Consider the following 23918-nt stretch of genomic DNA (forward strand, 5'->3'; position numbering starts at 1 on the left):
ACTTTGGAGGCTGAAGCAGGGGGATCACTGGAAGCCAGGAGTCTTTTTGTGAGACCCTGTCTCTACAAAAAAATTAAGACATTAGCCAGGTGTGGTGGCATTAGCCTGTAGTCCTAGCTACCTGGGAGGCTGAAGTGGGAAGATCACTTAAGCCTAGAAGTTTTGAGGCTGCAGTGAGCTTTGATAGCACCACTGTACTCCAGCCTGGGCAACAGAGCCAAACTGTCTCTAAAAAAATAAAAGAAAAGGCTGGGCGTGGTGGCTCATGCTTGTAATCCCAGTACTTTGGGAGGCCGAGGCAGGAGGATCACCTGAGATCAGGAGTTCAAGACCAGCCTGGCCAACGAACATGGTGAAACCTCATCCCTACTTAAAATACAAAAATTAGCCAGGCGTGGTGACGGGTGCCTGTAATCCCAGCTACCCAGGAAGCTCAGGTAGGAGAATCACTTGAACCCGGGAGGCGGAGGATGCAGTGAGCCGAGATCACGCCACTGCACTCCAGCCTGGGTGACAGAGTGAGACTCCTTCTCAAAAAAAAATAAATCAATCAAATAAAAAGAAGTGTGGCTGGCTAGTGAGACGGAAACTGAGTTTCTAATTTTATTTAATTGTACTTAATGTAAATGGACACATACAGTTCGTGGCTACCACAATTGATGGTGCAGGCCCACAGGATCCTGACATTGGTGGCATATTGGGTATGGCTATCATACTGGGTGTGGCTCTAATGCCATGCATAAGAGCAAGGAGTGCAACCAGGCTGAGAAGAGGTCCGCTGCTGAGGAATAGGGGAGAACAATGTTGCCCACCCATAAAACCCTTTATTGAAGTAGACATGATGGTCATCTTTACTCCTACAGGACTAGAGGAGACAACAGCCCGGTGCTGCTTGAACACTAAGGAGGAGAATGTACAGACAGCATTGCTGCCCCTGTAAGCACAGAGTCCACAAATCTGGCCCCAGCTTTCCTTTGTTTTTTTTTTTTTGTTGTTGTTGTTTTTTGAGATGGAGTCTCTGTCGCTCAGGCTGGTGTGCAGTAGTGCGATCACAGTTCACCACAGCCTCAACCTCCTGGCTTTAGGTGATCCTCCTACATCAGCGTCCTGAGTAGCTGGGACTACAGGCGCACGCCACCACACTTGGCTAATTTTTGTATTTTTTGTAGAGATGGGGTTTCACCATGTTGCCCAGGCTGATTTTGAACTTCTGGGCTCAAGCAATCCACCTGCCTCGTCCTCCCAAAGTGCTGGGATTACAGGTGTGAGCCATGGCACCCAGCTGCTTTTCTTTCTAGGCTAATTTCCATTATTCCCTACTTGAACTACCCCCGCTCCTCCAGATACCCACCATTTCCCACATCAGCCTATAGGGAGTTTGGGGTAGGGGCTCCTGTTCTCAGTCTCATGCTTCCTCACAGTACAATTAGAGTACCCCGCTCTGTCCCCTCTCCTACTCCTCACAAGAAAAGAGGAGGAACTATTCTGACAGGTGAGCCTGGGGGGAAAAAAAGCAGGCATCTGTGGCCCAGCCTCTTTGAAAGTCCCTGCTTTCTCAAAGCCATCTGTTGGCAGAGGGTGCTTCCAGTCTGTTCTCCACTCTGCCCCAAACCTCAGCAGGCATCTGAAGGCCTGCACTGCCTATGGCTAACTCATCTGCACTCACTGGACACTCGGATCTCCACCTGTCTACTCTATCTCCTGAATCTTTATTCTCCCAAACGTGGGAGAGGAGGGAAGTTTGCTGATTTTCAAATCCCCAAAACCCCACCACTGCTCTGTGCTTTCATCTCTCTAGTGTGCTCTCAAGCTGGAGGGCCCCCCACTCTGCTGGACTGACCATAGTCTACCTCACATCAAGAACCACCTTAAAGCCAGGAATGGTTGCTCATGCTTGTAATCCCAGCTCCAGCACTTTGGGAGGCTGAGGCAGGAGAATCACTTGAGGCTGAGTTCAAGACCAGCCTGGGCAACATAGCAAGACCCCTGTCTCTACAAAAAATACAAAGCCAGGCATAGTGGTACATACCTGTAGTCCCAGCTTGAAGCTACTTGGGAGGTTGAGACAAGAAAATTGCTTGAGCCAGCCGAGCGCGGTGGCTCACGCCTGTAATCCCAGCACTTTTGGAGGCCAAGGCAGGTGGATCACAAGGTCAGGAGATAGAGACCATCCTGACTAACACGGTGAAACTCCATCTCCACTAAAAATACAAAAAAATTAGCCGGGCGTTGTGGCGGGCACCTGTAGTCCCAGCTACTCGAGAGGCTGAGGCAGGAGAATGGCGTGATCCTGGGAGGCAGAGCTTGCCATGAACCGAGATCACGCCGCTGCACTCCAGCTTGGGCGACAGAGCGAGACTCCATCTCAAAAAAAAAAAAAAAAAAAAAAGAAAATTGCACCAGCCGGGCACGGTGGCTCACGCCTGTAATCCCAACACTTTGGGAGGCCAAGGCGGGCGGATCATGAGGTCAGGAGAAAGAGACCATCCTGGCTAACACGGTGAAACCCCGTCTCTACTAAAAATACAAAAAACTAGCCGGGCACGGTGGCGGGCACCTGTAGTCCTGGCTACTCAGGAGGCTGAGGCAGGAGAATGGCGTGAACCCAGGAGGCAGCACTTGCAGTGAGCAGAGATCGCACCACTGCACTCCAGGCTGGGTGATAGAGCGAGACTCCGTCTCAAAAAAAAAAAGAAAAAATACAAAAATTAGCCAGGCGTGGTGGCAGACACCTGTAGTCCCAGCTACGTGGGAGGCTGAGGCAGGAGAATCGCTTGAACCCAGGAGGCAGGGGTTGTATTGAGCCGAGATTGGGCCAGTGCACTCCAGCCTGGGAGACAGAGCAAGACTCTGTCTCAAAAAAAAAAAAAAAAAAAAAGAAAAGAAAATTGCTCGAGCCCAGGAATTTGAGGCTGCAATGGGCTATGATCAGGCCCCTGTGCTCCAGCATGGACAAGAGAGTGAGATCTTGACTCGAAAAATAAAACAACAAAGAACCACCATGGCCGGGCACGGTGGCTCTCATCTGCAATCCCAACACTTTGAGAGGCAGAGGCAGGTGGATCACTTGAAGCTAGGCATTCAAGACTAGCCTAGGCAACATGGCGAGACCCCGTCTCTATTAAAAACACAACAATTAGTTAGGCATGGTGGCACATGCCTATAATTCCAGCTACCTGGGAGGCTGAGGCACGAGAATCACTTGAACCTGGGAGGCAGAGGTTGCAGTGAACTGAGATTGTGCCATTGCACTCCAGCCTAGTGACTCAGCAAGACTCTATCTCGAAAAAAAAAAAAAAAAAAAAAAAAAAAAAAAAAACACACTGGTACACATTGGCTCTGAATTCACCTTTTTTGCTGCACTAATCTGACAGGCAACCATCTAGTTCAGGTTTTTTTTTTTTTTTTATCATTTTTCTCCCATACTGTTACTTGACTTCTCAGATGTTCATGTCCTAGTTCTCCTATTAGATCACAAGCTACCTGAGCACAGGACCCTAGCACAATGCCTGGTACGCAGAGACGGCACCACTTTTGGAATGTGAGAGCAGAGAGTCTGTTTTCAGGTGCCAGGCTGGAAAAGATCAGCGGTACAAGAGCTCACTGTGGCCTGACAGATGGAGAAGACAGTGAAGGGGCAATCACTCACGCAATCTGGAGCGCTCGGGTGCCCAGCACACGGGCTCGCTCGTACTTGGTCATGTATGGCGTGGTGATTCGCTTCTGGTTGGCCTGCGGTCGCTCCCCAGAGGGGAGGATCTCGACATTCTCCTGGCCTTCCTGGACACCAAGACAAAAAAGAGGAAAAGTCTCAGGTGGCATTTTTGAGTTACAGGGAGAGTGATAATGACAACAATCACAATCCTCGCCACAGCCACCATTAATGCTTACTGCATGCCAGGGGACCGCATGACTGCTTCCTAACAACTCATGTAATCCTTACAATAACCTTATGAGGCAGGGATTACAGTTCTCATTTCAGAGGCTTGGAAAGTCAGCTAACCTGACCAAGCCTCAGACCTGGTAATGGAGGTCTGAGATTCCAGAGCTGACTGTGTCATCCAGAAGAGAGCAGAGGGCCTGGAGATGGGGTGCTATCAGAATGTTGATCCTGTAAAAGAGGTCCTGGCACAAAAAAATTACCCTAAGCAGGAAGCTAGGAATAGTCTCCCCATCTTTCAGATAGGGGAGCTGAGCCAATGGGTCAAGTGGCTAGAAAAGTCAAGACCGGCCGGGCGCGGTGGCTCACGCTTGTAAGCCCAGCACTTTGGGAGGCCGAGGCGGGTGGATCATGAGGTCAGGAGATGGAGACCACGGTGAAACCGTGTCTCTACTAAAAATACAAAAAATTAGCCGGGCGTGGTGGCGGGCGCCTGTAGTCCCAGCTACTCGGAGGCTGAGGCAGGAGAATGGCGTGAACCCGGGAGGCGGAGCTTGCAGTGAGCCGAGATCGCGCCACTGCACTCCAGCCTGGGCGACAGAGCGAGACTCCGTCAAAAAAAAAAAAAAAAAAAAAAAGGCCGGGCGCGGTGGCTCAAGCCTGTAATCCCAGCACTTTGGGAGGCCGAGGTGGGCGGATCACGAGGTCAGGAGTTCGAGACCATCCTGGCCAACATAGTGAAACCCTGTCTCTACTAAAAATACAAAAAAATTAGCAGGGCGTGGTGGCGGGCGCCTGTAGTCCCAGCTACTCGGGAGGCTGAGGCAGGAGAATGGCGTGAACCCGGGAGGTGGAGCTTGCAGTGAGCCGAGATGGTGCCACTGCACTCCAGCCTGGGGGACAGAGCCAGACTCTGACTCAAAAAAAAAAAAAAAAAAAAAAAAGTCAAGATGAAGGCAGGAATATTTAATAATTACTTACTAAGCATTTGTCCTGAGCCAGATATTGTTAACAGATGCTGAGAAAGAAAGCTAGGAATTTCTGCTCTCAAAGAATTAATGGTCTAAAGGGGAGACAAGAGTAAACAGAGCAGGTGCTATGAAGGGTGCAACAGAGTTCCCGAGGAGGTGGGGACACCTCACTCACACTGGGGGTTAGGAAAACTCCAAGGATGAGACTTGAGCTCACCTAGAAGGATGAGCAGGAGCTGTCAAACCAACGAGGAAGGAGGCAGCAGAAAGAGGTTTGGACAACTAGTTGTGGACAATAATTAGAAAAAAAGGTGCGTAGAGGATTGTAGGCAGGAGAATAAATTCTGTGGTTATAAAGAATTAAGTAAACAGGCCAGGCGCGGTGGCTCACACCTGTAATCCCAGCACTTTGGGAGGCCGAGGCAGGCGGATCACAAGGCAGGAGATCGAGACCATCCTGGCTAACACGGTGAAACTCCGTCTCTACTAAAAATACAAAAAAAAAAAAAAAAAATTAGCCGGGCATGGTGGCGGGCGCCTGTAGTCCCAGCTACTCGGAAGGCTGAGGCAGGAGAATGGCATGAACCCAGGAGGCGGAGCTTGCAGTGAGCCAACATCACGCCACTGCGCTCCAGCCTGGGTGACAGAGCAAGACCCTGTCTCAAAAAAAAAAAAAAAAAAAGGTTGACCCTGAGTTGGGCATGGTGGTGAAGAACCTACAGTCCCAGCTACTCAGGAGGCTGAACTGGAAGGATCACTTGAGCCCAGGAGTTCAAGGCTGTAGTGCGCTATGACCACACCTGAAAATAGCCATTGTACTCTAGCCTAGACAACGTAGCAAGACACCACTTCTTAATTTAAAACAAGCAAACAAACAACAACAACAACAACAACAACAACAACAAAAACAGAAAGAAAGGATCACTCTGGATACTCTGTTGAGAATATTCTGCAGGGGGCAGTGGTGGAAGCGGAGAGGCCATTTAGGAAAGCCAGTAGTAACTGAGCATGTGGGCAAGTAAGAACGGGCGCTGAAAGGAGAAGAGCACACAGAGCAGAGTCTGGAGTGAGACTGAAGCAGGAAAACCAGCCGCACAATTCCTGCAGGAATGTAGCTGAAAAGCAGTAAGATCTAAGCCAGGTTAAGGCACCAGGAGTACAAAAATGCAGACAGGGCTGAAGTACATCTAGGAGGCACAATCTACATGACCAGAAGGATGGAGAAGGACGCATCTGACTCAAGTGAAAAGGTATCTGAAAGTGCCACGCAGAGAGAGAAGGCTCCATGTCTCTCCAGAACATAACTGCATTTTTTCCCTCATCAGTCACACAGGACAGAAAGCCCTACTTTCCTCTTGAGGCTGGCAACCTATCCATCTAGCTGCTCAAGCCAGAAACCTGAGAGTCGTCCTCGTCACCACTGACTTTCTCAGCCCCATAACCAACCCACCGAAATAACTCTTTCATCTGTCTTCTCATCACCTGCACTACCAGCACCTACAGGCCTCTCGCCTTTCACTCTTGCCCTTCCCCAATTCACCCCTTACTCGAGGCAGGAATGTACTTTCTAAAATGTAACCTCGGCCGGGCATGGTGGCTCATGCCTGTAATCCCAGCACTTTGGGAGGCCGAGGCGGGTGGATCACAAGGTCAGGAGTTCAAGACCAGCCTGGTCAAATTAGTGAAACCCCGTCTCTACTAAAAATATAAAAATTAGCTGGGCGTGGTGGCGGGCACCTGTAATCCCAGCTAGTTGGGAGGCTGAGGCAGAGAATTGCCTGAACCCGGGAGGTGGAGGTTGCAGTGAGCCGAGATCACTCCACTGCATTCCAGCCTGGGTGATAGAGCGAAACTCCATCTCCAAAAATAAATAAATAAATAAATAAAATAAAATAAAATGTAACCTGGACCGTGTCCTGGCTCAAAATTTGTCAGTAGCTTCCCATTGCCTTTAGGCTACAAAATACTGCCTCATCTGAGCCCTGCTTACCTCTTCCCTTTGCTCTCTAAGTAGTCCCGTCCTGCAGAAAGCACCTGACATATAATAAACATTCAACACATGTTTGCCGAATGAAGGAAGGCACCATTTAACTTGTCAGTGAACTAACTGCCCCAGAAGCCACAGGCTGTGGACCACATGGACAAAAGCTTTCAGGCCCACCCTGCAGGGCTGTTCTGCTATGCAAGACTGGAACACAGCTCACTCTAACTGGGAATGCTTATGACAGGCGCCTTGACCACACATAGAAGGCAGACACATTCAGCTAATCATCACCTGCCAGACTATTTGGCAGCTTGGGCTGCAGAGGTGGGAGCCTGAGGCTGAATACTGACCTCTTCAGCATTCTCCAAGTCATCTAGCCCTTCGTCCTCCTCCACATCATCAAAGTCGTCGCCATCAAAACTGTACAGGAAGAAGAGATCAGTTACTTAGAGCATCACTTACAAGAATCAAAGAGGGGCCAGGCATGGTGGGTCACACTTGTAATCCTGGTACTTTGGGAGACAGAAGCGGGTGGATCACTTGAGGCCAGGAATTCGAGACCAGCCTGGCCAACATGGCAAAACCCCGTCTCTACTAAAAATACAAAAATTAGCCGGGCATGGTGGCACATGTCTGTAATACCAGCTACTTGGGGGGCTGAGTCACAAGAAATGCTTGAACCCAGGAGGTGGAGGTTGCAGTGAGCCAAGATTGCACCGCTGCACTCCAGCATGGGTGACAGAACAAGAACCTGTCTCAAAATAAATAAAATAAGAAAAATTAAAAAATAAAAATCAGAGGCAGGGCATGGTGGCTTTGTATTGTGGCTCTGGGATTAAGCCTGTAATCCCAGCACTTTGGGAGGCCAAGGCGGGTGGAGTTCAAGGCCAGCCTGACCAACATGGTAAAACCCCGTTTCTACTAAAAATACAAAATTAGCCAGGAGTGGTGGTGGCACATACCTGTAATCCCAGCTACTTGGGAGGCTGAGGCACAAGAATCACTTGAACCCAGGAGGCGGAGGTTGTGGTGAGCTGAGATCAGCCATTGCACTCCAGCCTGGGCAACGAGAGTGAAACTCCGTCTCAAAAACACCCCCAAAAAAAAAAAACAGAAAAAAAAAAATCAAAGAGGGCAGAGATCTGTGTCTTGCCCAGTATGTAGGAAGCACTCAATAAATATCTACTTAATAAGTAAATCAGCTGGGTGCAGTGGCTCGCGTCTGTAATCCCAGCACTTTGAGAGGCCGAGGTGGGTGCATCACTTGAGGTCAGGAGTTCGAGACCAGCCTGGCCGACATGGAGAAATCTCATCTCTGCTAAAAATACAAAAAAATTAGCCGGGTATGGTGGTGGGCGCCTGTAATCCCAGCTACTCAGGAGGCTGAGGCATGAGAACTGCTTGAACCCGAGAGGTGGAGGGCGCACTGAGCCGAGGTCACCCCACTGCACTCCAGCCTGGGTGACACAGCGAGACTCCTTCTCAAAAAAAAAATAAATAAATAAATAAAATAATAATAATAATAAAGTAAATCCGACTTTTGTTCCATTTTACCCCTTCAATTTTTCCCCATCTGCCCCCAAAGTTTGCTAGGACTCATTCATCATCACTGTTTCCCTCTCTACTGGATCATTCCCATCAGCATTTTTTTTTTGAGACAAAGTCTCGCTCTGTAGTCCAGGATGGAGTGCAATGGCACGATCTTGGCTCACTGCAACCTCCGCCTCCCGGATTCAAGCAATTCTCCTGTCTCATTCTCCCGAGTAGCTGGGATTATAGGCACATGCCACCATGCCCAGCTAATTTTTGTATTTTTAGTAAAGATGGGGTTTCACCATGTTGACCAGGCTGGTCTCGAACTCCTGACCTCAGGTGATCTACCCTCCTCGGCCTCCCAAAGTGCTGGGATTAGAGGTGTAAGCCACAGCACCCGGCCCCATCAGCATTTCAACATGTGCTTTTCCTCATCTAAAAAAAAAATTTAAAAACCCTTCTCTTCTCTCTCCCCCATAGCCCTAATTCCATGGTGCCCTTTGAAGCAAAAATGTGTGAAAGAGCTGTCCACCCTCATTGTCTTCCTCTCTTCCCATTTTGTCATAATCTCACTCCAGAAAGCCTTTCACCCCAACAGCTCCATCAAAACCACTTTTTTTTTTTTTTTTTTTTTTTTGAGACGGAGTCTTGCTCTGTCGCCCAGGCTGGAGTGCAGTGGCGCAATCTCGGCTCACTGCAAGCTCCACCTCCCGGGTTCACGCTATTCTCCTGCCTCAGCCTCTCCGAGTAGCTGGGACTACAGGCGCCCGCCACCACGCCCGGCTAATTTTTTGTATTTTTAGTAGAGATGGGGTTTCATCGTGGTCTCGATCTCCTGACCTCGTGATCCGCCCGCCTCGGTCTCCCAAAGTGCTGGGATTACAAGCGTGAGCCACCGCGCCCAGCCAAAACCACTTTCCAAGCTCATTAATGATCTCCACGTTGCTAAATCCAATGGCCAACTCTCCTTCTCATTTAGCCTGATCTATCAGCTGGCACATTAGGCCACTTGCTCTCTTCACTTGACTCCAAGGACACCTCACTCTCTTGGTGTTCCCCCACCTCCCCGGCTTTTCTTTTCCCCCAAGCACTCAATGTCCAAATGCCCTAATGCTCAGCCACGGGTCATCTCCTCTTCTCTACTGACACTCACTGGGAATGCGGTAGCAATCCCACACGTTTCTTATTTTTATCTTCAGACTAGCTCTCTTTGCACCCACACATCCAACAGGTAATTTTTTGGCTCTATCTTTAAAATAGTAATATATCCAGAATTCAAAACCAGTTCTCACCACCTCTACTCTTACCACCCTACTATAAGCTACTGATTTCTCTCATCTAGATTACTACAAGCAGGCCGGTCACGGTGGCTCACGCCTGTAATCCCAGCACTTTGGGAGGCCGAGGCGGGTGGATCACAAGGTCAGGAGTTCGAGGCCAGTCTGGCCAACATGGTGAAACCCGTCTCTACTAAAACTACAAACAATTAGCCAGGCGTGGTGGTGCACGCCCATAATCCCAGCTAGTCGGGAGGCTGAGGCAGGAGAATCCCTTGAACCTGGGAGGCGGAGGCTACAGTGAGCCGAGATCGCGCCACTGCACTCCAGCCTGGGCGACAGAGTGAGACTCCGTCTCAAAAAAAAAAAAAAAAAAAAATTACTCAACGAACCGTCCCAGACTTTTATTTAATGCCACCCGGTGGAGCTCCCCCGGACCCTCCTCTGGAGTACTCCTATACTACACACTTCTAGAACTGGGGAAGTTCACGCGACTACCGTTACCTGCTTGCTTGCTTACTTATGGGCCTGTGCCCCCTCTTCTAGAAAGTGAGCACGTGGAGAGGCAGGGACGATTCTTCATTCACCTCAATATTCCCACTGCATGACACAGCGCCCGGCTTGCTGGAACATTTGCTGAAGGACACCTTTTCTACGGATCCCCTCTGGACCCTCGAGCCTGGGCCCTTCTGTGCCTCCAGCCGGGGCTATGCTCCTGGGTCCCCGCTCTTCCCTTCCTCGGCTCCGCCGGCCCCCGCAGGACCCCAGTCCCCTCAGACATTGCCCCTAGACGCCAGGCTCCTCAGCCGACCCAAGCCTTGCCCCACCCGCCCCTTCCGAGGTTGTCGCAAAGGCCACTCCGCTCCCGCACTCACTTGTCCTCGTTGTCTGACATGACACCCTCGCCTCAGCGACCCCGCTGCGCCCCGGTCCCGCGCGAAGACGCGCAAACAGCGCCACTACGACTCGCGCGGCGCCTTGCTTAACTTGCGCCTGCGCTGTAACCCAGAGGAAATCACTTCCGGGAGGCAGGACAGAGCGTGGAAAGTGCGCATGCGCTGACTGGTGTGCGCGTTTCTATAGTAGCCAGAGGCGCTAGCTGCCAGCTCCAGCAGCCCAGATCGCGCAGTATTATTGCATGGCACCTGTGCGGATGCGGCTGTAAAGCAGTGGTCACCGTCTCCGGGAGCCCACTTCTATGTGGAGAGGGGAGCACCCAGAGAGGGTCTTAGGGTGAAATTTCAATTTTGGCGTATCACTCAGTGGGTACTGTCGTGACTATGGCTATGTTAACACTTCCTTCCTCCCGAGGAGACCTCCCTGCCACAGGCGCTGGGTCAGAATGAGGACTGTGTGTGTGTATCTGTCTGTGTCTGGATGGGAGGTTTGGGCACTGTCGCAATATTAACTGGCGGCATCATTCTCTGGCTTGATCCCCGCTTCCAGACTTCTGGGGTGTTGGGCGTCCGGGAACAGAGATTAGGGATAGGAGACAGGGAGTGTGTCATTGCGTCTTTCCCTCCTCAGAGTCCTCCCATGGCTTCACAGAAGCAGATGGAGGTAGTGACCAAAGGAACTGGGTTCCGGCGCCGCCCCAAGACGACCACTTACACCCCGGGGACCTGCGAGCTGCTCAGAGGTCAGTGCGTTAAAGCAGCGATCCCAGCCTTTTTGGCACCAGGGACAGGTTTCGTGGAAGACAATTTTTCCACTGACGGAGGTGTGGGGAATGGTTTCAGGATGAAACTGTTCCACCTCAGATAATCGGGAATTAGATTCTCATAAGGAGCGTGCAACCTAGATTCCTCGCGTGCGCAGTTCACAATAGGGTTCGCGCTCCTATGAGAATCTAAGGCCATCACTGACCTGAAAGGAGGAGGTGAGGCTCGCTAGCCTGCCGCTCACCTCTTGCTGTGCGGCCCGGTTCCTAACAGGCCAGGGACTGGTACCAGTCCATGGACGGGGGGTTGGCGACCCCTGAGTTAAAGGATGAGAGAAGAATGGTGGTAGTTACCCTCTGTAACTCAGTTCCCCTGTACCTGACCTGTGGCTTAGCAATTGCTATTTTCCTTTACAGATAAGGAGCCTGGGGTTCAGAAAGCTTCAAAATTCTACTGCATATGCCTTAGTCGGGGGCAGGGCGGGGGGAGGGGGAAGTTTCAAGGTGCTACACCTTGCCAAAAGTCAAAGAACTAAAATTTTTAGAGTAGTTAACTCCTATGCATCCTTTAGATCACACTTTCAACTTTCCCGAGGAAGACCTCTCCTCCTTACCACCACAGCAGGATCAACTGTTATGCGCCCTCACACATTTTCCTTCACTGGGCATAGCACAAGCTGTAGTCAGTTATTTGGTGTCCCATCTATCCCTCCAGATCATGAATTTCATCAGGCAGGAATCGTGCCTGTTTCGGCTCACAATTGTAGCTCCAGCCCCTGAAACCTGATGAACAAGTGTTCATGTGTTCTTTTGCTCAAAAACTTTTTTGTTTTTTTCCAACAACAACATTTTTAAGTCTACCATGTGCCTTAGACTCTGTTTTAGGTGCCGGGGATACAGCAGTGAAAGAAAATGAGGTGGCTCACGCCGGTAATCCCAGCACTTTGGGAGGCCAAGGTGGGCAGATCACCTGAGGTTAGGAGTTCACGACCAGCCTGACCAACATGGAGAAACCCAGTCTCCACTAAAAATACAAAATTAGCCGGGCATGGCGGCGCATGTCTGTAATCCCAGCTACTTGGTAGGCTGAGGCAGGAGAATTGCTTGAACCCAAGAGATGGAGATTGTAGTGAGCCCAGATCGCGCCATTGCACTCCAGCCTGGGCAACAAGAGGGAAGCTCCATCTCAAAAAAAAAAAAAAAAAAAAAAAAAAAGAAGAGAAAGAGGAAAAAATATTTGTTAACAGAGGGCAGAAATTTTATTAAACCAGCAAAAATTCTTGTTATCATAGAGCTAATATAGAAGGATAACAATAAAATAAAATATATAGAATTTTAGGTGGCCATTAAGTGCTATAGAAAAAACGAAGCAGGAAAGATAGAGAAGGCATGCTCAGTGCAGAATGGGGCTAGGATGTAGGGTTTTAAATTTCAGTAGGGCGTCAGGTGAAGGCATCCGCCTGCAGCCCAGGAGGCCTCATAGAATGCTTTGTCATGCAGTGATGATGAAGGAATCCAAACTGACGAATATCCAGCAGCGCCACATCATGGACATCATGAAAAGTAAGGGGCAGTCCACAGAGGCTTCCTGGCCAGAGGTATCTGGGGCCACATTTTTAATGCTTCTCCATGTTAAGGGAGAGAGGACCTCATATAAAAAAAACAAAGACAGCCAGGCATGTGGCTCATGCCTGTAATTCCAACACTTTGGGAGGCTGAGGCAGGAGGATGGCTTAAGCCCAGGAATTCAAGACCAGCCCGGGCAACACCACAAGACCTCATCTCCACAAAACCTTTTTTTTTTTTTTTTTGAGACAGAGTCTCCTTCTGCTGCCCAGGCTGGAGCGCAGTGGCGCAATCTCGGCTCACTGCAAGTTCTGCCTCCCGGGTTCATGCCATTCTCCTGCCTCAGCCTCCCAAGTAGCTGAGACTACAGGTGCCCACCACCACGCCCGGCTAATTTTTTGTATTTTTAGTAGAGACGGGGTTTCATCGTGTTAGCCAGAATGGTCTCAATCTCCTGACCTCATGATCCGCCCACCTCGGCCTTCCAAAGTGCTAGGATTACAGGCGTGAGCCACCACGCCTGGCCAACTTTTTTGTTTTGTTCTGAGATGAGTCTCTCTCTGTCGCCCAGGTTGGAGTACAGTGGCATGATCTCGGCTCACTACAACCTCTGCCTCCTGGGTTCAGGCAATTGTCCTGCCTCAGCCTCCTGACTAGCTAGGATTACAGGCGTGCACCACCATGCCTGGCTTAATTTTTGTATTTTTAGTAGAGACTGGGTTTCACCATGTTGGCCAGGCTGGTCTTGAACTCTTGACCTCGTGGATCTGCCTGCCTCGGCCTCCCAAAGTGCTGGGATTCCAGGCATGAGTCACTGCACCCAGCCTCCAAAATTTTTTTAAATTAGCCAGGTGTGGTGGTGCCAACCTGTAGTCCCAGCTACTCAGGAGGTTGAGGTGGGAGGATCACTTGACCCTGGGAGGTCAAGGCTGCAATGAGCTATGATTTCACCACTGCACTCCAGCCTGGGCGACTGAGTGGAGCCTAATCTCAAAATAATTAAAATTAAATTAAATTAAACTAAAAACAGGTCAGGCCGGGTATGGGAGCTCACACCTGTAATCCTAGCACTTTGGGAGGCTGAGGCAGGCAGATCACCTGAGGTCAGGAGTTCAAGACCAGCCTGGCCAACATGGTAAAACCCTGTCTGTACGAAAATACAAAAATTAGCTGGGCATGATGGTGGATGCCTGTAATACCAGCTACTCAGGAGGCTGAGGCAGGAAAATTGCTTGAACCCAGAAGGCAGAGGTTGCAGTGAGCCGAGACCACACCATTGCACTCCAGCGTGGGTGACAGAGCAAGACTCCGTCTCAAAAATAAAAAATAAAAAATAAAAAAAACAGGTCAAGTGTGGTGGCTTATACCTATAATCCTATCACTTTGGGAGGCTAAGGCAGGAGGATTTCTTGAGCCCAAGAGTTCAAGACCAGCCTGCTTGGGCAAAACACATACATACTGGGGTGTACCTGTAGTCCCAGCTACTCAGGAAGCTGAGGCAGGAGAAACACTTGAGCCCAGGAGTTCAAGGCCAGCCTGGGCAACACAGCGAAACTTCTCTCCACAACAAAATTTTTGGGTGTGTGACCAAAAAAATTAATATTTCTGACCCCTCACTCCTGGGGAATTGACCTTGTAGAGGCTGTACGGCCAGAAAAGGTAGACAGGCACAGATCAAAACAGTGGATGAGCCAGGTGCGGTGGCTCACGCCTGTAATCCCAGCACTTTCGGAGGCCGAGACAGGCAGATAACCCAAAGTCAGGAGTTTAAGACCACCCTGGCCAACATGGTGAAACTCCATCCCTACTAAAAATACAAAAATTAGCCAGGTGTGGTGACCCGGGCCTGTAGTCCCAGCTACTTGGGAAGCTGAAGCGGAAGAATAGCTTAAACCCGGGAGGCAGAGGTTGCAGTGAGCTGAGATCGCACCATTGCACTCCAGCCTGGGTGACGAGAACAAAACCCTGTCTCAACAACAACAACAAAAAAATTAGCCAGGTGTGGTGGCACATACCGTAATCCCAGCTACTCAGGAGACTGAGGCACAAGAATCACTTGTACCCAGGAGGTGTAGGTTGCAGAGAGCCAAGATCACGCCACTGCACTCCAGCCTAGGCAACAGAGGGAGACTCTGTCTCAAAAAACAAAACAAAACAAAACAAAAAAAACAATGGATGGGAACTGCTCTAAGCTGGGCTTTATGGCAGTTGAGAGGTGGGGTCAACTGACCAGACAGGTGACACACTTGGATGGCCTGGGGGAGAAGCCCCAGGGATGGCCAAGCACAGGGATGGACAGCAGGAGGGATAGGTACCTGCTATCATCCAAACTGTCCCTGCTTGTCCATGGACCACACAGAAAGTTTTAGGAACACATCCATAGAAATTAAAGCATCAGTACAAAGATTTGATGTACAAGAATGTTTATTGCAGCATTGTTTGAAGTAGTAAAAAACAAACCTAGAAATAACCTAAATTTCTGAAACAAGGAGGTGAGCTAAATAAATAATGTATCCATTCTAAGGATACTAGTATATAGCTATAAAAAATAAGTTATATATAAATGGATTGATCTGGACTGATGTCCATGAAAAAATGTTAAGTGAAAAGAGTCTGTTATTTTAATATATTACAGTATGATCCAGTGTTTGAAAGAATCTTATATGCACATATATCTTTCAACATGTTTGTATAAGCATCAAAAAGGAAGGAGACCACCAAACTGTTACCATTATCACTCATTCATTACAGAGGGGTGGGATTGGAAGGAAGAAGAGAAGACTCCTTGTACTGTTTGACTTGTTTTGTTTTGTTTTTTGAGACAGAGTCTCACTCTGTTGCCCAGGCTGGAGTGCAGTGGCTCAATCTCGGCTCACTGCAACCTCCACCTCCTGGGTTCAAGCGATTCTCCTGCCTCAGCCTTCCCAATAGCTAGGATTACAGGCCTGCATCACCACGCCCAGCTAATTTTTGTTTTTTGGGGTTTTTTTTGAGACAGTCTTGGTCAGTCACCCAGGCTGGAGTGCAGTGGTGCAATCTTGGCTCACTGCAACCTCCACTGCCTGGGTTCAAGTGATTCTCCCACCTCAGCCTCCCAAGTAGCTGGGATTACAGGCACCCATCATAATGCCTGGCTAATTTTTTTTGTTTTCCTTTAGACATGGGGTTTCACCATGTTGGCCAGGCTGGTCTCAAAGTCCTGACCTCCAGTGATCTGCCCACCTCGGCCTCCCAAAGTGTTGGGATTACAGGCGTGAGCCACTGCACTTGGCCTTTTGACTTATTTTAACAGGTAGGTTTACTTTTATTTTTATTTTATTAATTTTTTTTTTGAGACGGAGTCTCGCTCTATCGCCCAGGCTGGAGTGCAGTGGTGCGATCTCAACTCACTGCAAGTTCCGCCTCCCGGGTTCACGCCATTCTCCTGCCTCAGCCTCCTGAGTAGTAGGGACTACAGGTACCTGCCACCACGCTCGGCTAATTTTTTGTATTTTTAGTAGAGACAGGGTTTCACCATGTTAGCCAGGGTGGTCTCGAATTCCTGACCTCAAGTGATTACCCATCTCGGCCTCCCAAAGTGCTGGGATTACAGGCATGAGCCGCCGTGCCCGGCCAACTTTTATTTTTAAAAAGTGGCCGGGTGCAATAGCTCATGCCTATGATCCTAGCACTTTGGGAGGCCAAGGTGGGTGGATCACTTGAGGTCAGGAGTCCAAGACCAGCCTGGCCAACATGGCCTGTCTCTACTAAAAATATAAAAATTAGTCAAGCATGGTAGCGCATGCCTGTAATCCCAGTTACTTGGGAGACTGAGGCAGGAGAATCGCTTGAATCTAGGAGGCAGAGGTTGCAGTAAGCCAAGATCGTGCAGCTGCACTCCAGCCTGAGTGACAGAGCAAGACTCAGACTCAAAAAAAAAAAAAAAAAGCCATGTGGGTCCTCCCACCCCAACTCTTCGTTCCCCAGGAGGAGATGCTTTGCCCCTACAGTGCAGCCCAACATCCAGCCAGAGGGTCTTACCTTCCAAGCAAATAGCCTCGCCCATCTACCTGCCTCCCATCCTCACAGCCCGTCCCCACCTCCGGCCTGCCAACATGTGCCAAGCCAATGGGGCCTACAGCCGGGAGCAGTTCAAGCCTCAAGCCACCAGTAAGTGAGGGTCTCAGCTAGGGCCTTTCTCCATCTCCCTGGGGGAGGACAAGGGAGAGGCACGCGAGCAGCCCACAGGGCAGGCGGGAAGGTAGCTAATCAAATCCCCATGCACTTTGTACCAATGCTCTTGAGCCTCAGCACATGTTAGCTTAGGGGTATTCAGGGCACAGAGGAAACCAGTCAGATGGTCCTCATTTTTTATTTTTCCAGAACTCACGATTAACTGGAATCTACCAATTCCTGATGATAGTGGCTATCAGGGCTTCAGGCCACAGCCTAACCTCTCCCTGCAGCCCCTAAACATAGGTTGCCACTACAGGCATCGCCAAGGCCCCAGGTTCCTGAGCTCTTAGCCTTGCTCTGCTAAGTTTTGACAAAACTTTTTTTTTTTTTTTTTTTTTTTTAAAAGACAGATCCTCACTCTGTGACCAGGCTAGAGTGCAGTGGTGCTATCTTGGCTCACTGTAACCTCCGCCTCCCGGGTTCAAGCAATTCTCATGTGTCAACCTCCTGAGTAGCTGGGATTACAAGCGTCCACCACCATGTCCAGTTAATTTTTTTAGTAGAGATGGAGTTTCACCATGTTGGCCAGGCTGGTCTTGAACTCCTGGCCTCAAGTGATCTGCCCACCTTGGCCTCCCAAAGTGTTGGGATTACAGGTATGAGCCACTGCTCCTGGCTTTTTTTTTTTTTTTTTTTTTTGAGACAGTGTCACTCTCATTCTGTCACCCATTCATAGCTCACCGCAGCCAGAACTCCTGAGCTCAAGCAATCCTCCTGCCTCAGCCTCCAGAATAGCTGAGACCACAGGTGTTCACCACACCCAGCTTTATTTTTTGAGACGGAGTCTCACAGTGTCACCCAGGCTGGACTGCAGTGGCACAATCTCCGCTCACTGCAACCTCCACCTCCTGGGTTCAGGCAATTCTCCTGCCTCAGCCTCCCAAGAAGCTGGAATTACAGGCACCCATCACCATGCCCTGCCCAGCCAATTTTTTTTTTTTTTTTTTTTGAAACGGAGTCGCTCTGTCGCCCAGGCTGGAGTGCAGTGGCGCCATCTCGGCTCACTGCAAGCTCCGCCTCCCGGGTTCACGCCATTCTCCTACCTCAGCCTCCCAAGTAGCTGGGACTACAGGCGCCTGCCATCATGCCCGGCTAATTTTTTTGTATTTTTAGTAGAGGTGGGGTTTCACCGTGTTAGCCAGGATGGTCTTGATCTCCTGACCTTGTGATCCGCCCGCCTCGGCCTCCCAAAGTGCTGGGATTACAGGCGTGAGCCACCACGCCCAGCCCATGCCCAGCTAAATTTTTGTATTTTTAGTAGAGATGGGGTTTCACCATGTTGGCTGGGCTGGTCTTGAACTCCTGACCTTGTGATTTGCCCGCCTCAGCCTCCCAAAGTGCTAGGATTACAGGTGTGAGCCACCGTACCTGGACTTTTTTTTTTTTAGATATAGGATATTGGCCAGGCATGATGGCTCATGCCTGTAATTCCAGCACTTTGGGAGGCCAAGGCTGGCAGATCACTTGAGCTCATGTGTTTGAGACCAGCTTGGGCAACATGGCAAAACTCCATCTCTACTAAAAAAAAAAAAAAAAATACAAAAATTAGCTGGGCACGATGATGTCCACCTGTAGTCCCAGCTACTCGGGAGGCTGAGGTAGGAGGATGACTTGAGCCCGAGAGGTTGCAGTGAGCCGAAATTGTGTCACTGCACTCCAGTCTGGGCAATAGAGTCAGACCTTGTCTCAAAAAAAAAAAAGAAAAAAGAAAAAGAAAAAGAAAAAAAAAGAGATGGGGGGTTCTCACTACATCCATTAGGCTGGTCTTGAACTCCTGGTCTTAAGCAATCCTCCCACCTCAGCCTCCCAAAGTGTTGGAATTACAGACCATACCCAGACTCTTTTCTTGGTTCTTTCAACCTCTTCCTGCCTCTCTTGACAGTACAGTATTGCTCAGGAGAACCCAGGGTAGGAGCCGGGTGTACGAAAGCCCTGTCTGCATGACCAGGCACCCTGCAGCAAGCATGTGCACTTGGGAACACAGACCATGAATGAGGCACCGTTCACGGCCTAACTAGGTCATTTCTTTTTGGCCCTACAGGGGATCTGGAGAAGGAGAAACAAAGACTCCAAAATATCTTTGCCACGGGGAAGGACCCAGAGGAACGGAAAAGAAAGACCCCTCCTGCACGACAGGAGGTTCCAGCCCCTGAGCTAGACCAATTTGAAGAGTGTAAGGCTCCGATGGACCAGTCATGCTGGGGGTGGGGGTAATGTGAGGAGGGGGCTCAGAATTGGATGGAGCAGTCAGTGGATCCCTGGGGGCCAACAAATGAGAAACACTATTTATTTATTTATTTTGAGACAGTCTCGCTCTTATTGCCCAGGCTAGAGTGCAGTGGTGTGATCTGGACTCACTGCAGCCTCCACCTCCCAGGTTCAAGCGATCCCTCCTGCCTCAGCCACCTGAGTAGCTGGGATTACAGGTGCCTGCCACCACACCTGGCTAATTTTTGTATTTTTAGTAGACACGGGGTTTCACCATGTTGGTCAGGCTGGTCTCGAACTCCTGACCTCGTGATCCACCCGCCTCGGCCTCCCAGTGCTGGGATTACAGGCATGAGCCACCATGCCCGGCCTAGAAACACTATTTGACAATAGAACCGCTTCCTCTCCTCAAGAGAGGCAACCCGCTGCCCGCATCCCTCACGGGAACCTGACAGCCCTCTCCTCTGTCCAGTGGTGAAGGAAATCCAGGAGAGGAAAGAATTCCTGGCTGACATGGAGGCCCTGGGACAGGGCAAACAGTACCGAGGAATCATCCTTGCTGAAATCTCCCAGGTAGGAGAAACAACCGGGGAAGTGGGGAGGGGAAGGGCCCAGCGCCAAGTGCAAATGGAAATACAGGGCCAGCTGTGGCAGGGTTCAGGGGTCAGGCTCTAGCTCACTGCTGTGACAGCTCCTCAGGTTCCTAGCCCTCATACACCCGCTTTCCCTGATGCCCTTTGCAGAAACTCCGGGAAATGGAAGACATTGACCGCAGAAGGAGTGAGGAACTTAGGAAGGCTCTTACCACCACTTCATCTGTCTCCAGAGACGGGCAGGGTAGCCCAAGCTCGACCACTGGAGTCCACTCCTCTGCCAGGCAGGGCCATCCTCAGGCTAGCCCATCCTACCAGCCTTCAGCCACGTCAGATGGTGGCACAGCACTGCCCTGCAGTACCCCAAGGCATACTCCGCAGCCTAGCCCCTGCCCCGGAATGCAGTTGGAGCCTCAGACTCACAGCCCCATCCACAGAGAAGCAAGGCCCGAGCATCCCTACTAGGACGTGTGTCTATAGGTATCCACTGGGCCTGCTTCCCAACACCTCTGGCCTGTGGCCTGCTCATTTAGTTTTCTGAATTCAGGAATGAATATGATTCCTTTCTTCCTGTTTTAGGATTTACTTATTTGATTTCTTACCGCCTTAGGCAAGTATTCAACCACAATGATTAACTGGCCAATAAAACATATTTAACGTGGGTCATTACAAGCACCATTTTGTTTTCAGAGGGATAAGCTTATTTGTTTAAGGCGTTAGACTTTGTCAAGCATAGATGGTTTCTAGCTACCTGTCTGCATATTTCAAGTGGCAATGGGAACCAACCTCTTGGGCACCCCATGGCTGGCTGCTGTGGTGGGTGCTGAATTCCACTCTGTTAATGATCTCAATAAACCTCTGCAATGGTTCATTATCCTTCTGTGAAAACTAAGTCTCAACAAGATACCACAACCAAGGGCATTTAACTGGCAAGCCGTGCACTCAGGATTAAAAGCTGGCTTTAGCTTTATGTCTTTCCACTATACCCATGGCCACAGAAAGAAACATGAAAGGGTGGGAGTGACCTAGAGCCCTGGCCTGGGAGTTCCAATCCCTGCATGTGCCGTGTGACCTTTCTTGGGCAAAACCCACCAGCTCCGTGCTTGTGCATCTATGAGGCCCTGCTGGGAAGGAGTCGCCTGACACCTTGTCCTGTACACAGCACATCTGTCCCCCTCCCCTCTGGCTCCTGATACCCATGATCCCTACCTTCTCCAGTATTCTGTCATTTGCCTGTCCCAGTAAGTCACCAAAATATTTTGGAAATATCAACCCTGTCTCAGGCACCTGGAGGAGTCCCATAATCCCATCAGGTCACATGACCCAAGTTTCGGTTTGCAGAATAAAACGGCCCTGTAAGTGGTGAGGCCCCAATCAAGGGCCGGCTCAGGGACATCCCATGGAAAGCCTCTGTGTCCACACACCCTCAAGAACCTGAGGGCAGAGGGTGCAATCTAATGGGAACAGTTGTCCTCCACCTCGAAGGCCCCATCATGTGGTCAGGAGGCAGCAAACCAGAGAACCCCAGGACAAATCCAGCCCACCCTGGACACACAGTATCAGCCGACCCTTGATTGAAATTCAGGCTAGTGGCCGGGCACAGTGGCTCACGCCTGTAATTCCAGCACTTTGGGAGGCCGAGGTGGGTGGATCACAAGGTCAGGAGATCAAGACCATCCTGGCTAACGGTGAAACCCCGTCTCTACTAAAAATACAAAAAATTAGCCAGGCGTAGCAGCGTGCGCCTGTAGTCCCAGCTACTCAGGAGGCTGAGGCAGGAGGATGGCGTGAGCCCGGGAGGCGGAGCTTGCAGTGAGCCGAGATCATGCCACTGCACTCCAGCCTGGGTGACAGAGCGAGACTGTCTCAAAAAAAAAAAAAGAAAGAAATTCAGGCTAGCTTTCAGCATTTACAAATTACACACACATAAAATCTGGATTTCTAGCTTCTTATGACAAAGGATCTGGCAACACTGGGCCCACATTCAGCCCCACAGGCGACTTGACTTGCCTCCAGTTCACCCCTGCCCCTGCCAGCTTAGTCTCCTGGCACCGAAACAGCCCGTCGGAGCTGTCACCCGGCTTCGTGCGTGTTACTTGTCTGGCCCTGGAAAGGCCCTGGAGTTGGTGGCGCCAGCTCCAGGCCAATAGGCATGTTTAGAAGGAGCCTGCCAGGGGCTGCATGGCCGAGGAGCCACCTCTCCCTGCAGAGGAAAGGGATCCTGCCCAGTGGCAGGCGGTGAGGGCAGAGATCCCTCTTGGAGGATGGCCCCAACATGGCCTCTGGGCAACCAGAGATGCTCAGCCACCAGGTGTGGCAGAGGCAGGTGGGAGGGCAGACAAGGCTGCCGCTGTGGCCCGAGGCTGCAGGGCACTGGCAGTTGAGGTTGTCCGTTTATTGGTGAGGAAACTCCTCGAGAGTTAATACAGTGTGATCTTTTCCCAGAGGTGTGTAGAGGGAAGGGGGCCTAGAGGCATCCCAGAGATAGCTTATAGCAACAGTGCTTTGACCAAGAGCTGCTGGGCACATTTCCTGCTGAAAAGGTGGTGGTCCCCATCACTCCTCCTCTCCCATAGCCATCCCAGAAGGGCGAGTGGCCATCAGGCCTTCAGTGGGAGGGAGTCAGGGAGAGAACAGACAACAGAGCAGACAGACCAGTGATGACCACGGGCAGGAGCGAGCCTCTTCCCTGGACCGGGGTGGCAGAGGAAAGCCTAAATGAGGGGTCAGACTACAAACGTTAAGGAACCGAGATGAGCACCTGCTTCAAGTGCACCCTTCCTACCTGACAACCAGGGATCAGAACTGCAGCCTAGGGGCAGCACTAGGAGCAGCTAACAGAGCACCCACCTGCCCAAGCATGGCCATCGCAGCCCTGGTCCTGGCAAGGGAGGCTCCCCGTGGAGTGAGGGGAGACGAGGGAAGCCACTCCTGCAGCTGTGAGGGAGAGAGGGATGGATTTGCCCGTCAGGCCCATTCACGTCTGACAGTACAGGCCACTCAGTCATAAACTCACACTTAAGACTTCAGAAACAGAGTTCCTGAGTGAGGGAAACAGAGATCCAGGGGCACCTGCACAGGACAGGAAGACAGAGACTCAGAGCCCAGAATGGGGCAGGAAGAAGCCAGTGTGGCCCAGCCCCACTTGCTGGCCTGCCTGGAAGAGCAGAACCCTGGAGGCGAAGACCCAGGCCAGAGCTCATGGCAGGGGCTGGGCAGGGTGAGGGGGCAGATGTGCTCAGCAGGCACCCCTCCCTGGACCCTGGGACTCTATTTGCCCCTTGGGTCAGTCACAGCATCCGCAGTCATCAGAATCAGGTTGGGGAGGGCTGAATCACCGCTGCCTGGGGCTCGGAGAAGAAACAAGAGACTCTTTGGCCCAGAGCAGTCAGAGGTCCCTGAGGAGGAAGAGGCCATCACCCAGAGGATCCCTCCCCTTAGTCATCTTCCTCCTGACTGATCTGAGGGGAGCAGGGCGCCCCCTTCAAACAGAGCACAGCCCAGGAGCTGGTCCAGGAGGGGGGCAGTCCCCAACTGGCTTCTCGTGCTGTTAGCTCTTGTCTCTGGGGGACTTGCTCTTGGCATCACGTTTGTTTCCTAGCAGTTTCAACATCTTCATGGTCTTGAACTTCCCCTTCTTCTTGCCCTCGGGTTCAGCCTCCCTCTGGAACTCTGCAGCACAGAGAGGGGAGCACTTAACAAAGTGGAGAAGAGGGGTACATCCAGGGCAGGCTACAGCCAGTGACACAGGCCTGGGCATGGGCAGCAGGGCTCAGCCCAGCCCCACCACTTCCTGTGTGGAGCCAGGGAGGGACAAGCCACTCACTTTTCCCAGCCTCTGTCTCTTCACCTAGAGGATGGGGCCCATCCTCCCCCTCCCCACCTCCAGTGTTTGGGGAAAGATCAAGATGGTCAGCACACGTAAGAGCTCTGCTGAATCTGGGAATTCGTTTTTTTTTTTTGAAACTGAGTCTCGCTCTATCGCCCAGGCTGGAGTGCAATGACACGATCTTGGCCCACTGCAACCTCCA

At 50.8% G+C, this 23918-nt stretch overlaps 3 protein-coding genes across 15 annotated transcripts in view; 1 reads left to right on the forward strand and 2 right to left on the reverse strand.

Moving 5' to 3' along the window:
- POLR2F (RNA polymerase II, I and III subunit F) overlaps positions 1-10643 on the reverse strand; it is a 34667-nt gene extending 24024 nt beyond the window's left edge. For 3 of the 4 annotated variants that reach the window (XM_063623104.1, XM_055251825.2, XM_055251823.2), the window contains exons 1-3: positions 10521-10643; positions 7186-7255; positions 3650-3780 (exon numbers count right to left, since the gene is read on the reverse strand). In XM_063623104.1, coding sequence (XP_063479174.1) covers positions 3650-3780; positions 7186-7255; positions 10521-10540 — 221 coding nt within the window. In that variant the 5' untranslated portion in view covers positions 10541-10643. Of the gene's footprint in view, positions 1-3649; positions 3781-5244; positions 5333-7185; positions 7256-10520 lie in introns of those variants that run through there. The other variant, XM_055251824.2, reaches the window with a different exon arrangement.
- A 99-nt stretch (positions 10644-10742) lies between these two features.
- C18H22orf23 (chromosome 18 C22orf23 homolog) lies at positions 10743-20565 on the forward strand. 7 transcript variants are annotated; one of them, XM_055251803.2, is made up of 7 exons: positions 10743-10981; positions 11173-11284; positions 12806-12868; positions 16838-17020; positions 19128-19259; positions 19767-19867; positions 20038-20565. In XM_055251803.2, exons 2-7 carry the CDS (start codon positions 11182-11184, stop codon positions 20350-20352), a joined length of 897 nt encoding a protein of 298 aa, XP_055107778.1. In that variant the 5' UTR covers positions 10743-10981; positions 11173-11181; the 3' UTR covers positions 20353-20565. The 7 variants fall into 7 exon arrangements, with proteins under 7 accessions (XP_055107778.1, XP_055107782.1, XP_055107779.1 ...); XM_055251804.2 differs by having other exon boundaries at positions 10760-10878; XM_055251805.2 differs by having other exon boundaries at positions 10871-10981; positions 11194-11284.
- Positions 20566-22267: 1702 nt separating this feature from the next.
- MICALL1 (MICAL like 1) overlaps positions 22268-23918 on the reverse strand; it is a 34962-nt gene continuing 33311 nt past the window's right edge. For all 4 annotated transcript variants that reach the window (XM_055251765.2, XM_055251764.2, XM_055251767.2 and 1 more), the window contains one exon: positions 22268-23559. In XM_055251765.2, the coding sequence (XP_055107740.1) occupies positions 23438-23559 (122 nt within the window). In that variant the 3' untranslated portion in view covers positions 22268-23437. The remainder of the gene's footprint in view (positions 23560-23918) is intronic.

This window comes from Symphalangus syndactylus, chromosome 18 (assembly GCF_028878055.3).
Source record: "Symphalangus syndactylus isolate Jambi chromosome 18, NHGRI_mSymSyn1-v2.1_pri, whole genome shotgun sequence".
NCBI lineage: Eukaryota > Metazoa > Chordata > Mammalia > Primates > Hylobatidae > Symphalangus > Symphalangus syndactylus.

Bases quoted from the DNA above. Each gene is read 5' to 3' on its own strand.
- C18H22orf23 (XM_055251802.2), top strand. The intron at 17,021-19,127 runs GTAAGTGAGGGT...TTGGCCCTACAG, and splicing joins GTTCAAGCCTCAAGCCACCA to GGGATCTGGAGAAGGAGAAA. The intron at 19,868-20,037 runs GTAGGAGAAACA...TGCCCTTTGCAG, and splicing joins TCCTTGCTGAAATCTCCCAG to AAACTCCGGGAAATGGAAGA.